This window comes from Ctenopharyngodon idella, chromosome 7 (assembly GCF_019924925.1).
Source record: "Ctenopharyngodon idella isolate HZGC_01 chromosome 7, HZGC01, whole genome shotgun sequence".
Classification (NCBI taxonomy): domain Eukaryota; kingdom Metazoa; phylum Chordata; class Actinopteri; order Cypriniformes; family Xenocyprididae; genus Ctenopharyngodon; species Ctenopharyngodon idella.
In genome coordinates this window covers 19,467,255-19,482,922 of record NC_067226.1, presented here as the reverse complement: position 1 = coordinate 19,482,922, position 15,668 = coordinate 19,467,255, and the positions used below count along the sequence as shown (strand labels likewise).

The following is a 15,668-nucleotide window of genomic DNA, read 5'->3' as shown; positions in this document are numbered from 1 at the left end:
AACATTAAGGTTGAACCACTCTAGTCACATTGACTATATTGACGATATCTTTACTACTTTTCTGGACCTTCAATGACAGTAATTACGTTGCTTTATATGGGGGATAAAAAACCTCTTCATCAAAAATATCTTAATTTAAGTTCCAAAGATGAACAAAGGACTTTTGAACGAGTTTTAGAATGACATGAGGGTGAGTAATTAATGACAGAAATTTCATTTTGGGTGATCTAACCCTTTAAGTGTGTCAAAAATGCACTCTAATATTCAGCTAATTGCATTTAATGAAAATTTAAACTATTATCCATTTTCATTTAATTGCAATTAACATGTACTTAAGCATCTGAAAATATTACATTCAGTTTGCATATTCTTTTAAAGTATATTATTTCCATAAGTACTCTTTTTAAAAATCATGTATGCTTAAGTGTACTTAATTTTCACAAGGGTAAAGTAGTACAAAATCTAGAGCAAAAAATACAAATGCAAAAAAATAAGAGAGAAAAATAACACTTTTTTTTTTAGCAAGCACCTTTGATTGTGGTTTTAGTTAACTGTTAAAGAATACATGATGTTTCAGGAGGAGAAGGACCAACAGTGGAAGAGAGCCATGGATTATCTAAGTGCAGTGTCTGAGCTCAACTACATGACCCAGATTGTCATTATGCTCTACGAAGACAACAACAAGGTACATCTTGCTCTTGCTGTCTTTTCTGCTCCACTGAGGTACAGAATAAACATAAGTGAACTGTCATAACTGAGCTGTCCAATGTTTTGTTTGAGTGGGGACTGTGTAGTCTCAAAAGAGTTTTTCAAAGAAATGTGACAATTTTGTTAACTCAGGACCCATCCTCTGAAGAGCGCTTCCATGTGGAACTGCATTTCAGCCCTGGGGTCAAAGTATCTGAGGAAGAGAGCGCTCCGATGGGATTTGGCTTCCGTCCAGCCTCTGCTGAAGTATACAGACTTTCGTTTGTTCCATTTTCTCATCATGTATTGGATTAGATTGTTGTTCAGCTAATAATAGCTATGCTTGTTTTCTAAATTTTCCACGTCTGTGTTTGTGTGTGTTGCCATAGAATGACCAAAAGCAAACAGACCCTGGTAGTTTGGAAAACCTTGCACGAGATGAGCCTGACCGCGCCTTGCCCCTTTCTGAGGCCATCAGCACCCAGAGGAAATCCCCTCTGATCCGGAATCGCAAGACTGGCTCCATGGAGGTATCACAGCCGCCATCACACTCAGCCACCTACTATGCCAACCATTGTACAGTGTGCTTTAATAAATCTCTGTGGTGTCAAATTCTCTGAATCAGGCTGGGTTTTATGTACCATAATTCAACAGTTCCATTTGTGTCTGTGCACAGGTCCTGTCAGAAAGCTCATCCTCTAAAGGGGGCAGCTATCGCCTCTTCCCCTCCTGCTCACGTCAGTCTCCAGAGATGAAGCAGAGCGGATTAGGTTAGTATCGTGTGTCTGCCCCTCACTCAGCCTCAACAACTGCTGTTTATCTCTTCTCCTTGACAGGAACACACCCTCTCAATCCAAGGCAACACTATATTGCATGTTATTTCGGGTGTAAAAACCATTAGCTGACCACTTGCATTGACATTACCAAGGAAATTGGTATAAACACACTTCAGATACAGACAGAGATGTTTGTTTCGTGCTGGTGGGATGCTGCTGTTCATTTTTAGACATTTTGGAGTGATCATTCTGTGTTTTGCATTATTTAAAATGAGTGCTTTATTTAGTGCTGTGGTCTCTGATGACAGTTTAGTTGATTATTTATGCACAAAGATGTTGCCTATAAAAGAAAGTGCCTTGGATTTGCAACAATTTTGAAACTTTAAAGTTTTGCATGATAAAAAAACACATTTGACAAGGGTGTAAATGAGCAAAATAATCCTGCATGCAGTCCGACATATTTCAAACCTATCTGTAGATTTGAAGTTAATTTGTGTAATTTACTATCAATGACGTGAACGCTAATGTTCACTAATATACTCATCTGGTGTTTTGTTGAATTTTTTTTTTTTTTTTTTTCATAATATCTCCTAATAGATGTAATTTATATACTTATATGAATTTATATGATTTTTTTCCCCTGACCAGAACGTTGCTTCTGTCTTTTGTTAATTAGATTTTGCTCTACTGGTCTGACATTGATGTTCGCCAAACCGTAATGGTTTTGGCATGAGTCATATATTATGACTTTATAATCCTCTCACTCTCTCTGCAGTAACTGTTGTGTTTTGATTAATAAGTGCATGTGGTTGGTGTGCACACTAAATCCATGATCTAACCCCCTCTGCAGGCTCTCAGTGCGCTGGTCTCTTCAGCACCACCGTCTTGGGGGGCTCCTCTAGTGCCCCCAACCTTCAGGACTACGCACGCACACACCGCAAAAAATTCTCCTCGGGCAGTTTGACCTATAAAGACGGTATGTGCTCAGTCCAGCTCCTTCTCTCATAGAGATAATAACAGTTTACAATGCAGGAACTCTAGGTAAAGGGCACTTCCTGTAAAGTTTAGGAATAAGAACTCTCGTTGCATTAGATCCATCATACATCTTGCTGTCATATTCACCATTTCACGTCTGGTTCATTTTCATGGTCTTAAATGTGTGGTGTCCAAAAGCTCATGGAGTCTGCTGTGCCATTCATTGTCTTTCAGAAATTATGTATTTGTTTCTTGTCATTCATCATATTTTGTGAGCAGTGTTTTATTCATTTAATTGGAAGCACATATTTTTATGTACCGCTGCAGGAATCCAAAAAAGTTTGAAGCAAAAACATGGTAAGAATGTAGATTTTGTGAACAGCAAATTATTACCCATTAAATGGGTATTGAAATTATTACTAAATTTGATAAATGACCATTAGCTTTGGATTTCAGTACTCTTTGGAGTGCTCTTACATACCGATTCCTTCCAGAATGTTCAGTTTTTACGCTGGTGGTGAAACCCTTTGTCCACAAGGTGTCAGTGTGACATTGTTTGGAGTTTTCCCTGTTTTAGTTCCCATTTCCTGTGTCCTGTTTTCTTTACTGCCGTTTTGCAATTATAACTTTACTCTCTCATTTGTTACTATCGTATACACAAGCTTGTTCATTTAGCTTCATTTTAAACCTCTGGCTGGTTTCTAGGACTGGCCATTGAACACAATCCCCAGTCTCTTTGTCTTCACTGTTGTGTGTGGTTGTGTCTTGTGAAGGCATTTGCTGTTACGCTACAGGCTCTCAGAGCTGCTTAAATTACAGAGGTGAGGGGCTGATTTGACCGTCTCAAGCTTTTCATGCTTCTGTCCACCATTTTGTTTGTTCTGAGAGATGACGTCTGATAAGATGGCATCTGTATTTATAGTAGAGAAGTGCCCATAAAGTGACAAGCCCAAAATATTACTGCTAAAGCGTTATAAATAGATCCACTCATTCACTGTGGCGACTCTGTGAAGACATTTAAGCAGTTAGGATAAAGATCTGTCCTCTGATTGTCATTTTCTTTTTTTTATTTACTTACATAGTTTTTTTTTTTCACTACCTGAGCTAGAAATAGCCTCATTGAACCTATCTGTGAGATTAACACCCTCATAATAAGAAACATTCTCACTCTTTAGCTAAAAGTCTAAATCACATTGAGACACTAAACGCTGCTCTTCCTGCTTCCTGTCCCAGTGTTTCTGAGTCTGTATCCTGCTGTAGTCACAGTAGAAACCCAGCCCTTCACTCCTCACCCTATTATCCAGTCTCACACCTTCAGCTCTGTAACACCATCCCCATCCTGTACAGGTGAACTGTAAAAATATGGTAACTCAGGTGACCTTTTTTATTTCCTCAGAGTTGTTGTCTATGCCGGCAGTAAAGCGATTTTCTGTGTCGTTTGCAAAGCATCCGACTAATGGTACGTCTGCTTCTCTTCAAGTATATTTCCACTTTCTCCACCTCCCTTCGTTTTGCATGTCAATGGAAACCTCTTTTCATTTCGGAAATTTATGTTGGTTTTATTTTCTTTCACGTGATTTCTGCCATGTTTCCTTCGACTTCTCCAGTTTCATCATCTTTTTAAACATTCAACCAGCCTCTTACCCTTCCCACACACACCACTATCGCTATCTTAAAAACCTCTTGCGGACAACTCTCACTCTCACCCAGTTACTCAATGTTAATCAGTTTACGGATGACTGTTTGTGTGGATGAGTTTAAGCACGTGTTTGTGTTTCCTGTGCTTGTATGTGCACAAGTCTGTGGGGCGGTGGGTGTATTACACTGCAAAAAATATCATGTTCTTAATCAGTATTTTTGTCTTGTTTTACATTTGGGAAGCAAAATTACATAATATGCACTACCGTTTGAACAGTAGTGTATGTCAGAGAGAATATATTGAATTAAGTTATTAAAAAACAATTAGCCAATTTACTAAGAAAAATGAAGTGAGAATATAATATATTCTCTGAAATCAAGTTATATTATTTTATGCCATATTGTAAAGTAATTGAATTTAGCTTGTGATAAGAGTGTTTCTACGGAAACAATAACAAAAATACTGAGACACTAAGATAATGATTTTTTTTTTTTCAAGTGTAAAATTATAAATAGCTATTCAAAATATATATAATAAATATATATATCAAAATATATATATATAAACCTTTCCCCTGTTAGCAATTCTCATCGCTCTGGTATTAATGGACAGTGTTTTTCACTGTTTTGACAGTATTTAATAGCAGACAGTGATTGCTCACAGGGAAGTGGTTCACCTGACTCTTTTACCCCATTAATCTTCTCTCCATTTTGATTTAAATTCAATGTGGTTGTGCACTGTAATTATGTTAAATGTTGTGAATGTTGAGTTACAAAGCCAAGGAGTATTTTACCCTGTTTCCCTTTGATTCTTCATGGGAGGCAGCTTAAAATCTCAGCGCTTTCTACAGTCTGTCTACAGAAAAAGAGGCCAAGATATTTTGAAATGCCAAAAACGACAAAGACTAGCATTTCTTTCGAATTGAAATCTTCAGTCAATGCGAGTAAAATAACCTACCACACTTGCAGAAACAGATGAACTCCCAGCCAGTGTGTTTTGTGGTTCTCAACACTTAATTTATAGACACGTGCTGTGCGTAATCTGCATGTTGATGTTATGTTGGTTAAGAGGATCAGTGTATTTCTCTCTTGGGAAAAGAATCGCCTTGCATATGTTGTGATATGTCCGAGGATGTCTGGAGATGTTGTCTAGCATAAACAAACCTGAATGGAGGTGATAACAAAGGTCAAGAACAATAGAAAAGAACTGCTTGTAAATTGATGTGAATTACTGCAGTGTGTTATGTAGGTGTATTTAGAATTGGACACAGTGCTGTATGTGTTCAGTACATCTCATGCAAAGCTTAAGATGGTCCCTGATCCACCTACACAATCCCCTTCCCTTGCCAGATCCCACACTCTCTACCCACCACACATGCCCAGCCATCCAGCTCTCAAGCCTTTCACATAGGAGCCTTTCGTCCAACCTGTTTTATGTCTCTGTAGTTAATAAGAATACTCGCTTGCCTTCATGTCAAATGAGTAAACAAATTCAATTCATTCAGCCTAATTATTATACTTTTGTGTTTTCACAGTAAGTGTGTGTCAGGTGGGTATCAAATGTCCCCACAAGAATAGTTAAACCTGCAATCATCTATGTTGTGGGCACCTCCCAATAGTGCACTTGATGAAATAGCTTAATAAAGAGATCGTATAATGTTTCAATTAAAATCCCCAAATGCCAAAAGGTTACTGTAACGAGTAGTGTTGGGAGTAGCAAATATAATTTACTGACTTAATATAAAAACAGCTGAAGTAAATAGAAAATCCACACTATGATATGAAAACAAATGTGTGTCTGTGTGTGTTGGAACCATTGATCTAATGAGAAAGACTATGAACCTAATAAAACGTAAGTATGCATTCAGGCCGCTGAGCCTGATTTTTCTTTGCCTCAGCTCTTAAGTAGATTGTTTTTATAAACAGCATTCATTTGCAACATTTAAAACAAGCAGAATAATTTGTTTTGTAATATTTTAAATTATTGAAATAAATTGAAATGAGTAGTCATTTATTTATTTATTTAAAAAAAAAAAATCAAATATTCAAATAGAATAAAAGGGAAGATTTGTTAACAATATTAATAGCAATCAGTAACATTACCAACAATCTATGTTAAAGGTCTGTAAAAGTTGCCTTTACGTTAGCGCTTAAAAGTTTGGGGTCAGTAAAAGATTTTAAATATTTTTAAAAGAAGTCTCGTATGCTCATCAAGGCTGCATTTATTTGATCAAAAATACAGTAAAAACAGTAATATTACAATTTAAAATAATTATTTTCTATTTTAATATATTATAAAATGTAATTTATTCATGTGTGGCAAAGCTGAATTTTCAGCATCATTACTCCAGTCTTCAGTGTCACATGATCCTTCAGAAATCATTCTAATATGCTGATTTGCTGCTTAAGAAACATTTATTATCAGTGTTGAAAACATTTGTGCTTCTTACTGTTTTTGTCGAAACAGTGATATATTTTTTCAGGAATGTTTGATGCATAGAAAGTTCAAAAGAAATAGAAATCTTTTGTAATATTACACATTTCTTAACTGTCAGTTTTGGTCAATTTAATGCATCCTTGCTGAAGTATTAATTTCTTTTAAAAAGTTTTTGCGTATATTTTTTTTGTAATGATGTGACCTTCTCATTGTGTAGTCTAGTTGGGGTGTGATGTTTGACTCCATTGAGCACTGTATTCACTTTAGGCACACAGGATGACACTTCTTCCATGGCGGTTAAACCACCACTATGGTGGTCTGGCTCAGGTAATGATAGATCTTTATTCCACTGCAGCTTTAATCCGATCAGCTCGATTGAGTTAATCGACTGGGCCTAACTACACAGTGTCCGTATGCACGCTCAAGAACTCACAGTGTGAGGAAATATAGATTTGCTTAGAAGTTCTAGATGTCAGTGTGGGCATGTAGACCATGTCTGTGTATAGCTTAATGAGTTGTTCCTTGAATCCCTTGTGGTCTTGTGCCTTAAGTGATGAATGTTGACTCCAGGAGATGGTCCTGTTTCCTTTGCACTCTGTGTGCACTCTGTACATCATTATTTGTGGATGCAGGCGGTGGACTACAATGGACTTAAGTGCTGCTGTGTGTTTGCTTGGGATCATCTGCTGGTGACCAGTTGCTCAGGCCCTTGTTTGGGTGTGTTTAAATGTGGAGAAGTGCTGTCAGACCTATTGTGGAGAGTTTTCCTGATAGCATGCTAAGTAATGAAACGGTAATCTCTGTACCCATGAGGACCCCATACCCGTCTGCTTTCCAACCCCTACTCCCCACTCTTCTCTTCCCTGCTCTGCCTCTTCTTCCTCAGAACCCCTGGAAGAGCACCAGGTAGCCCAGCTGCTGAGGCGCTTTTCCAACGACCCCAATATTGGCCACCCGTTCTGCATGGACAGTGCTTTTGCCCACCACCTCCATCAATGCTCCTACCATCTCCGCCTCTTCCGCAACTGGTTAATCTCTGGCCAGGACCCGCTAGAGTACCTTTACGGTCAGCCCTGCGGAGGTCCCTCCTTGCCCCGCTGTGCCGTGACTGCAGTAATGGCCGCTACCACAGCCGCCTCAGCTTTGCTCTAGCGCCTCTGCTGTTTGAAGCATGCTTGTGTTATTGGGAAAAGCAGCTTGCATTGATACAGCTCTCGTTTTTTTTTTTTTTTTTTTTTTTTTAGATTGTGAATATTTTTTAGGGCTATTAGGAAAAATAAAAAATTATGATTAATCTTGTGCTTTGGTCTTAAAGTAATTAATCTAAAATGTTGAATTTGCAAAGATATGTTCCTGTAAAAAAAACACTGCCGTTCAAATGTTTGGGGTCAGTAAAATTTTTTTTTAAAGAAATTAATACATTTATTCAGCAAGGACACATTAAAGGGTTAGTTCACCCCAAAATGAAAATTCTGTTATTAATTACTCACCCTCATGTCACTCCAAACTCGTAAGACTTTTATTCATCTTCGGAACACAAATGAATATCTTTTTGATTAAATCTGAGAGATATCTGTCCCTCCATTGACTGCCTTTGCAAAAACCATTTTGATGCTTCAAAAAGTTCATAAAGAGATCGTAAAACTAGTCCATATGAATTGAGCGGTTTAGTCCAAATTTTCTAAAGAGACTCGATTGCTTTTTATGATGAACAGATTTAATTTAGGCTTTTACTCACATGTGTCACGATCTGTCCAGTCTAGGGTTGGAGAGATCGGTGACAAGAGATAAAACTGAAATAATAAGGGACTTTAAGTTACGACAATTCTCTCCTGTCCCAGCTCACAATAACCACAAAGTTTTTAGAATCGTAAGGCTTTTCTTTATTTTCTTGTTTGCAAAACAATTAACGGAAGCATACCTTCGGAAGGGGGTTCAGGCCAAAACAACAAACAAAAGGGGAACCTAATCTGAAGCTGCGTAACACGAGAATGAACCTCATTGGTTACGCAGCACGTTTGAGCTTCCGCAAGAGGTTTGTTCTTGTGCATCATTCAGGTTCGGTTGAGCTTCTACTTATGTTCACTGATCAATGTTAAAAGCCAAAATTAAATCTGTTCGTCATCAGCGATCGAGTCTTGTCAGAAAATTTGGACTAAACTGCTCGATTCATATGGATTAGTTTTACGATCTCTTAATGAAATTTTTGAAGCGTCAAAAGTAGTTGTTGCAAAGGCTGTCCATAGATGGATAGATATTTCTCAGATTTCATTAAAAATATCTTAATTTGTGTTCCGAAGATGAACGAAGGTCTTATGGGTGTGGAACGACATGAGGGTGAGTAATTAATGACAGAATTTTCATTTTTGGGTGAACTAATCCTTTAAGACTTTCACATTGTTACAAAAGGTTCTTTTGAACTTTCTGTTCATCAAAGAAAATCTCAAGAGTATTACAGTTTCCACAAAAATATTAAGAAATATTAAGGATCATGTGATGCTGAAGACTAAGAAATGGCTATTGAAAATTCAGCTTTGCCATCACAGGAATAAATTACTTTTTAAAATATATCCCAAAAAAGTAAAAAAAAAAAAAAAAAAAAAAAAACAGGTATTTTTACTGTTTTTGTTGTATATTTGACCAAAGAAATTTAGCCTTGGTGAGCATAAGAAATGTCTTTAAGATGCATTAAAAAAAAAAAAAAAAAAAAAAAAAAAATCTTACTGACCCCAGACTATTAAATGGTAGTGTAAAGAAAATGAACTAAATAACATGCAAAAATATTTTACTTCGCAAGCCCACCACTGTGTCAGTAATATATTTTAGAATTTTTGTACTTTGATGATAAATTAATTCCACCATACAAAAGATTGTAATTGACTTTTATTAACGGTCCCAAATGGATTTAATTAATATTACCTGTGCTGGTACTGGTTGCAAACTATTCAAACCAGTGTTTAAAAAGAGGACAGAACAGATTGAAATGTGTTTTAATGTTTAGAGAAGAGGATGGAGAAGCATTAGGTGTGCTGTTTGCTGGGGTGTGTTGTGTGGCAGAAGCATGCCAGTGGCATCTGATTGCAACTGTGTCAGCTTACAGTCGCATTGACTTTCTGACGTATCAAAGTAACAGTGACTGACTTGCATGGTAGTGGCATATGTTTTGCATGCCACAGGCCTCTGGGGATTTGAAAAAAGAAATACTGTAATTTCTGTTCCAAATTATTATTAATGCATTACACTTTCAATAATTATTTAAACCACTTTTACTTCATACATAATCATACTCTTGCTTTTTTTTTTTTTTTTTTTATTTACATTCTCAATAATCCAGGGTCATTTTCATAAGTAATAGTCATAAGTGATGATTTGTCATGAAATACATGTCTCCTTTTATAAAATTCATGCACTGATTACATGATGATCCGTAGGTGCAGTTTTCACATTCATTTCTGTTTTTATTCCTGTCTCTGCCAGCTCCCTCCTAATTTATGTGTGTTGCTTTTATCTACATTAAGAGTTTGGTTATTCAACTTAAAGAAGTGCATAGAGACTAACAATTAATTAACAATGGAACTTTTTTTTGTTTTACTTGAAGCTGTGTGCGTGAGTGTGGCTACATTACTGTCAGATTATGTATTAGCCTTCATTTTTGAATGTAGATTTAGATTTCCTATGTAATAGGAATGAATGAATGGTAAGAGGATGAGGTGTGTTTGTTTGTGTGCATGTACGTCTGAATGTTTCCCGCCTGTGACTCTGTCTGTGGTTCTGTCACTAACAAGGGTTTGGCAGTAGGTGGAATGACTATTGACATTGGTTCAGTGGTTATAGACTGTTGAGTTTTTCTGGGTGTACACCGATGTCTGAATTGAGGACTGTTTTCTCTCATCACTTCTCTCATTTGCAGGTTTTGAAGGCTGCTCTATGGTGCCCTCCATCTACCCCCTTGAGACCCTCCACAACTCGCTCTCACTAAAACAAGTCAATGAGTTCCTGACGGCCGTGTGTGAAAATGCAGGAGATTCCCACACCAGGACAACCAGAGGTTGTCTACCAATCTACATAAATTTGAGTAACCCAAGAAATGACAAATAACATGGCATACATTTAGGTCAATTTTAGGTCACTCTCAGTTCTTTTGATACTCCAATATAATGCGCTTGTGTCCTAATATAATGTAAAATAATGCAATATAATGTGTGCTTGTCTCCTCTTCTGTAGCTATCTCAGCCATGTTTGACTCCCAGAACCAGCCCACAGGGGACACTTACATGCCTCACAGAGTGCTGTCCTCCTCTGTTTCAATGCGCCAGCGCTCTGATCGGCCACCCTGGTGTGAGTACTGGTCCCTAAGCTACTTCACATCATACTCCCATTGTACTAACATGTGTTAAATATGATGGATGGACCAAATGTTCAAATGATGTTTAAATGTTAACATTTCTCTTCTCTTGTCATTGTCCCATTTCAAGCTTAATTTTCATGTATGTTGGGATATAATTATGCAAGGTAATAGGGTTAACAGTAAAAAGGTCGAGAGTGTTATTTGACAAGCCTTGTGCTCAAGATTGTGCTTCTTACAATGAGAATTTACTGTTGATTTCTACAAATACTGTATACACTTTTCAATGATCAGTTCTTTCCTATACAAAGTCACGGCAACAGTGCTGACATTTTAAACTAAACAAAAAGGTGATAAAGTTGAGGATATAACTTGTCCTTGAAGCCCCTTGTAAAAAAGAAGTGTGCTTAGTTGTATTGAATGTGCACTTGTAGTGTTTTTCAAATCTTAACAGTGTGAGTTTAAAAAACTATACTTGCAGATAATACAATATTAATGGAATAAAATTCCACTTAATGCTACTTTTAAAAAGTGCATTTTGTTTTACTTTAAAGTACATTTTAAATCATGATTTATAATCTTTTGTCGTTCTTTAAAGAACGTGTTTTGACGTGTTGACTAACATATTTTAACTGTAGTGTGATTTTACATTTTAAGTTAATATATTTTAAATGTACTAACAGCTTCATTATTACTAATTTGTAAGTTTCCATAGAAATGACATTATATATAATTTAGTTTATCATAAATGCTTGTTAGTACATTCAGCAGGACACTTAAACCACTTTAACCAAGACAATAGAAGTAATTATGAAATTACTTAAGTCCAATATAAGTGTCAAAAAAGCACACTAATATTCAGTTGCATTTAATATAAATATAATATATCACTATAATACATTTTCATTTCTTTGCAGTTGACATGCAGTTAAGAGTACTAAAACATTACATTTAGTTTGTACTCTTTATTATTTTAATGTTTATTATTTTTGTATCAAGTACTTACTTTAATTGTATGTTTAAAGTTACTTCTTTTTTACAAAGAAAAAGATAACACTGTCCAACTAAATTTGAGTCACAACTCGAATTCATTTTTATAATACAATATGTCAACTAAAATCCACAAAAATAAAAAAATAGAAAGAATAAGGACAAATGCTAGCTTTTAATTATCATATATTTTTAAATTAATACATCAAGGAGAAGAGAAAACACTGGGTTGAGCAGGCAAAAAAGGCATCCTCATTATGATAGAAATAGTAAAAAACATTCCAAAGTAGAATAAAGTTACTGGATTTTTCTTGATGCATTTAGAACAACATCTATAGTAACACATAGGAAAAGCTGGCATCAAATATTCATTGCTGAAGTCATTTTTTACACATACATATGTATGGGAGACACAAATGGCACCTGTTTTGCAGAATAAGCCAAATAATTGTGTATGTGTGCGTGCGTGTGTATTTCTCTGTGCAGACAGCAGTGGTCCCTCAAGTACAGTGTCAAGCGCCGGCCCCTCGTCTCCCACCACGGCTGACACCTCTCCACGCTTCAGCTTCAGTGAGAAGATCACCCTCACGCCGCAGAGCAGCGAGGAAATCCACCCGGCCCCTCACAATAACAGCCACTGTGTGTCCTCCACGTCTGAAACCAGCCTCCCCTCTGAAGACCCCCACCCCTCCATACCATCTCCCATCCTGGAGAAACCCAGTGAAATGGCAGTTGATGGCACAGACTCTGCAGGCCAGTGTCTGACAGAGAGCACCTGCCATGATGAAGTGTCAAATCCGGCCCCCGCAGAGCCCACTCCTCCCTACTCGCTCTTGGCAGACAGTTCGCCAACAGAGTCCTTTTGCGGGCTGCCCAGCTCCCTGCCTGTGCTTCTCGAGCTCCGCGAGAGCAGCTCAGAGGCCGGCTCCAGCGCCCAGACCCCACTCACGCCTGAAGAGCCGGACGAGTTCTTTGATACACAGGAAACAGTTGATGTGTGGAGAGGGAGCCCGGGGACCCTGCCCCACCCTGGCACTCCACTGGAGGTGGGAGCTCCACATGTGCCTGAGCCATGAAGGAAACGTAGACTGAGCAGCTCCCTCATACGTGAGTCCTTCACCCCATCTCAGCATGCTCTCGCTGTAGTGCCTCAGATCTTCATAAAGTCCCAAACAAATCAAAGTGGGATTCGCCTAAGTCATTTAAGGGAAGATGAAGAAATGGAGGCCCTCCCTGCGATTGTCACCCTTTGAACTTGAAGCTCCTGTTAAAAATCTTAATAAACTCTCCATGTGTTTAATTCTGTAGTGTTATTCAGAGATGCTTCCTGTGTAACATCACTCTAGTCCTACGGCCAGTGATCAAACATAAGCTGTTAGACACACTGAAACATTTTTATGTGCACATAATATCTTCCTTGTCTCCAAATGACTGCATTTTTTCTTCATTAGCTGGTCTGGAAGATATTTTTCAAAGGGATGTGATATTTGATACTAGCTTGTGTTTGCTCAAGTACTTAGTCAAGCTGAACTATTGAATAATGAACTTAAACAGCTAAATGCATATTAAAGGGTTAGTTCCCCCAAAAATGAAAATTCTGTCCTCATGATGATAACTCATCCTCATGTCATTCCAAACCCATAAGACTTTCGTTCATCTTCGAAACACAAATGAAGATATTTTTATGAAACCTGAGCGATTTCTCCCCTTCGCTGAAAACTTTGATGCTTTAAAAAGTTCATAAAGACTCTGTAAAAGTAATCCATATGTGTGAATCGAACAGATCTTTGAGTATTCTGAAGAAACGTGATCAATTTACACGATGAACCGATTTAATTTAGGCTTTTATACACATATAAACATTGATCAATGCACACACATAGAGCACATCAAATATGGTAAACGGACACTTAAGCTGTATTTGCGTGAAATTTCATTGGTTCTGGCACGTTAAGCAAGCATGTTTGAGCTTCCGTTTACCATTTTTAATATGCTCTATGTATGCGTATTGATCAATGTTTATATGTAAACGAAAGCCTAAATTAAATCTGTTCATCATATAAAGAAATCATGTCTTTTCAGAAAACTTCTCTTACAATGTGGAATGGGCTTTCAATGGAGGGACATCTCTTAAGTTTAATTAAAAATATCTTTGTGTTCCGAAGATGAACAAAAGTCCTATGGGTTTAGAATGACAGGAGAGTGAGTAAATGATGACAGAATGTTAATTTTTGAGTGAACTATTCCTATAAATTAACGCTACCGTTTTATTACTGTTTGCCAAAGCTTGCTATACCACTGTCATAATTTATTAAATCATTATAAAATACATATATATATTTAGTCTATATATATATATATATATATATATATATAAATATTTATTGACTAATATGCAGCTTACTTTTAACAATGAGACTGCAATTGAAAAAGTCTCATTTTTTTTATATTTTAGTTTTTATTTTTGTAAAACATACAGTGCTCTCACGGTTTTAAATAATGAAGTAGTGGTCTTCATTTCAAATACATTTCTCTTGCTTCACCTTTTTGCCAACGAAATACTTTTTTGTAACGTGACCCTCCTGTTTGAAATCAAATGAAGGGTGCCATGTACTGAGATTACCATGACACACAATTTTTTTTGTCTGCTTACTGTTTCAGTGTACAGTAAAAAAGAGAGAAAGATGCTGCTTTTCAGAAGCATATACTGTACTGTTTTTCTTTTGATCTGAACCTGTTCAGGATAAAAACATTAAGTAAACCTTGGATAGTGGACGTTGTTTACTGAGCATGCAGAATGTGTGTGTAAAAGTAACTGACTCTCACTGATGTAGGACCAGCTTGTAAGGCCTCTAGAATCTAGAGACGAGCATTTCACTTCCAGCCTCCAGCAGCGTCTGTGAATTATTCCACTGCGCTCGGAGTAGAGTGAAGCACACTGAACCCACTGACAACTGTTTCTGTAATCACTGACATATTAAAGCATCTGCCTCTGATAGATTCAACTCAAATGTGTCGTACTGTTGGTGCTGTATGCCGTCTGTGCAGTAGTATTAAATGGCACTTTGATTTATAGTGTTTTAAATAAAATAGGCATTGTCTATAGAAAATGATTGTCTTTTTATAATTTATTTATGTGTGAATTGCACTGATCAGATATAAAAATCAAGGTTTCTCTGTATTGAACAAGTGGACCTTATTTCTCTTGAATGTTAATTTCCCTCACTAAAGTCTGACATTTCCATATTTTCAATACATAATTTACTGTCTCAATAGGTGTACACTTGCATAAGCATCATTATCTCTAACTGTTATTCATCCTCGTTGGCATGACAGCGAGGTTCTTATCATTCATCACCTGGAGGGTTTTCATTTTGTTAACTGCAACCGAAACACATCTTCAACAAGACTAAGTATACAATCATCATAGTATCACACATTTAGTAATACACCTCAAATTCAAGTCCCACCAGCGAACAGAATCCAAAATGTATGTATTTCCATATGATTAGGATCACTGAACAGTAGGGCATTGTTGGCATTGCCCGCTGCTGTGCCAAGCACTGCGTTCTGTTTTCTTCAACACAAGGCTGTTGTTCATTTCCATGCTTTTCTCTCAGAAACAGACAGGGAGGGGAAGAAAAGATAATAGGCATGTGACCCAGACAGTGATGTCATCGTCATGTGAATTCGGCTCGCTTTTCTGTGGAGAGGCTGCCACATCTCAACACTGGAAAAGTGTTGCTATACACTGATCCCCTATTTCCTCAAACCCTTGAATCACCTATAATGTGTGAATGTGTTAGAAAAATTCTAGAAC

At 37.1% G+C, this 15,668-nt stretch overlaps 1 protein-coding gene across 7 annotated transcripts in view; it reads left to right on the top strand.

Annotated features, from left to right (window-relative positions):
• The window catches only part of ppip5k1a (diphosphoinositol pentakisphosphate kinase 1a), a 34,696-nt gene extending 19,738 nt beyond the window's left edge, over positions 1-14,958 (top strand). For 2 of the 7 annotated variants that reach the window (XM_051899856.1, XM_051899855.1), the window contains exons 22-32: positions 578-685; positions 841-954; positions 1,077-1,217; positions 1,364-1,457; positions 2,314-2,439; positions 2,766-2,795; positions 3,835-3,897; positions 7,400-7,579; positions 10,424-10,561; positions 10,738-10,851; positions 12,335-14,958. In XM_051899856.1, the coding sequence (XP_051755816.1) occupies positions 578-685; positions 841-954; positions 1,077-1,217; positions 1,364-1,457; positions 2,314-2,439; positions 2,766-2,795; positions 3,835-3,897; positions 7,400-7,579; positions 10,424-10,561; positions 10,738-10,851; positions 12,335-12,924 (1,698 nt within the window). In that variant the 3' untranslated portion in view covers positions 12,925-14,958. The remainder of the gene's footprint in view (positions 1-577; positions 686-840; positions 955-1,076; positions 1,218-1,363; positions 1,458-2,313; positions 2,440-2,765; positions 2,796-3,834; positions 3,898-7,399; positions 7,580-10,423; positions 10,562-10,737; positions 10,852-12,334) is intronic. The other 5 variants (XM_051899857.1, XM_051899859.1, XM_051899858.1 and 2 more) reach the window with 5 other exon arrangements.
• The last annotated feature ends 710 nt before the right edge of the window (positions 14,959-15,668 follow it).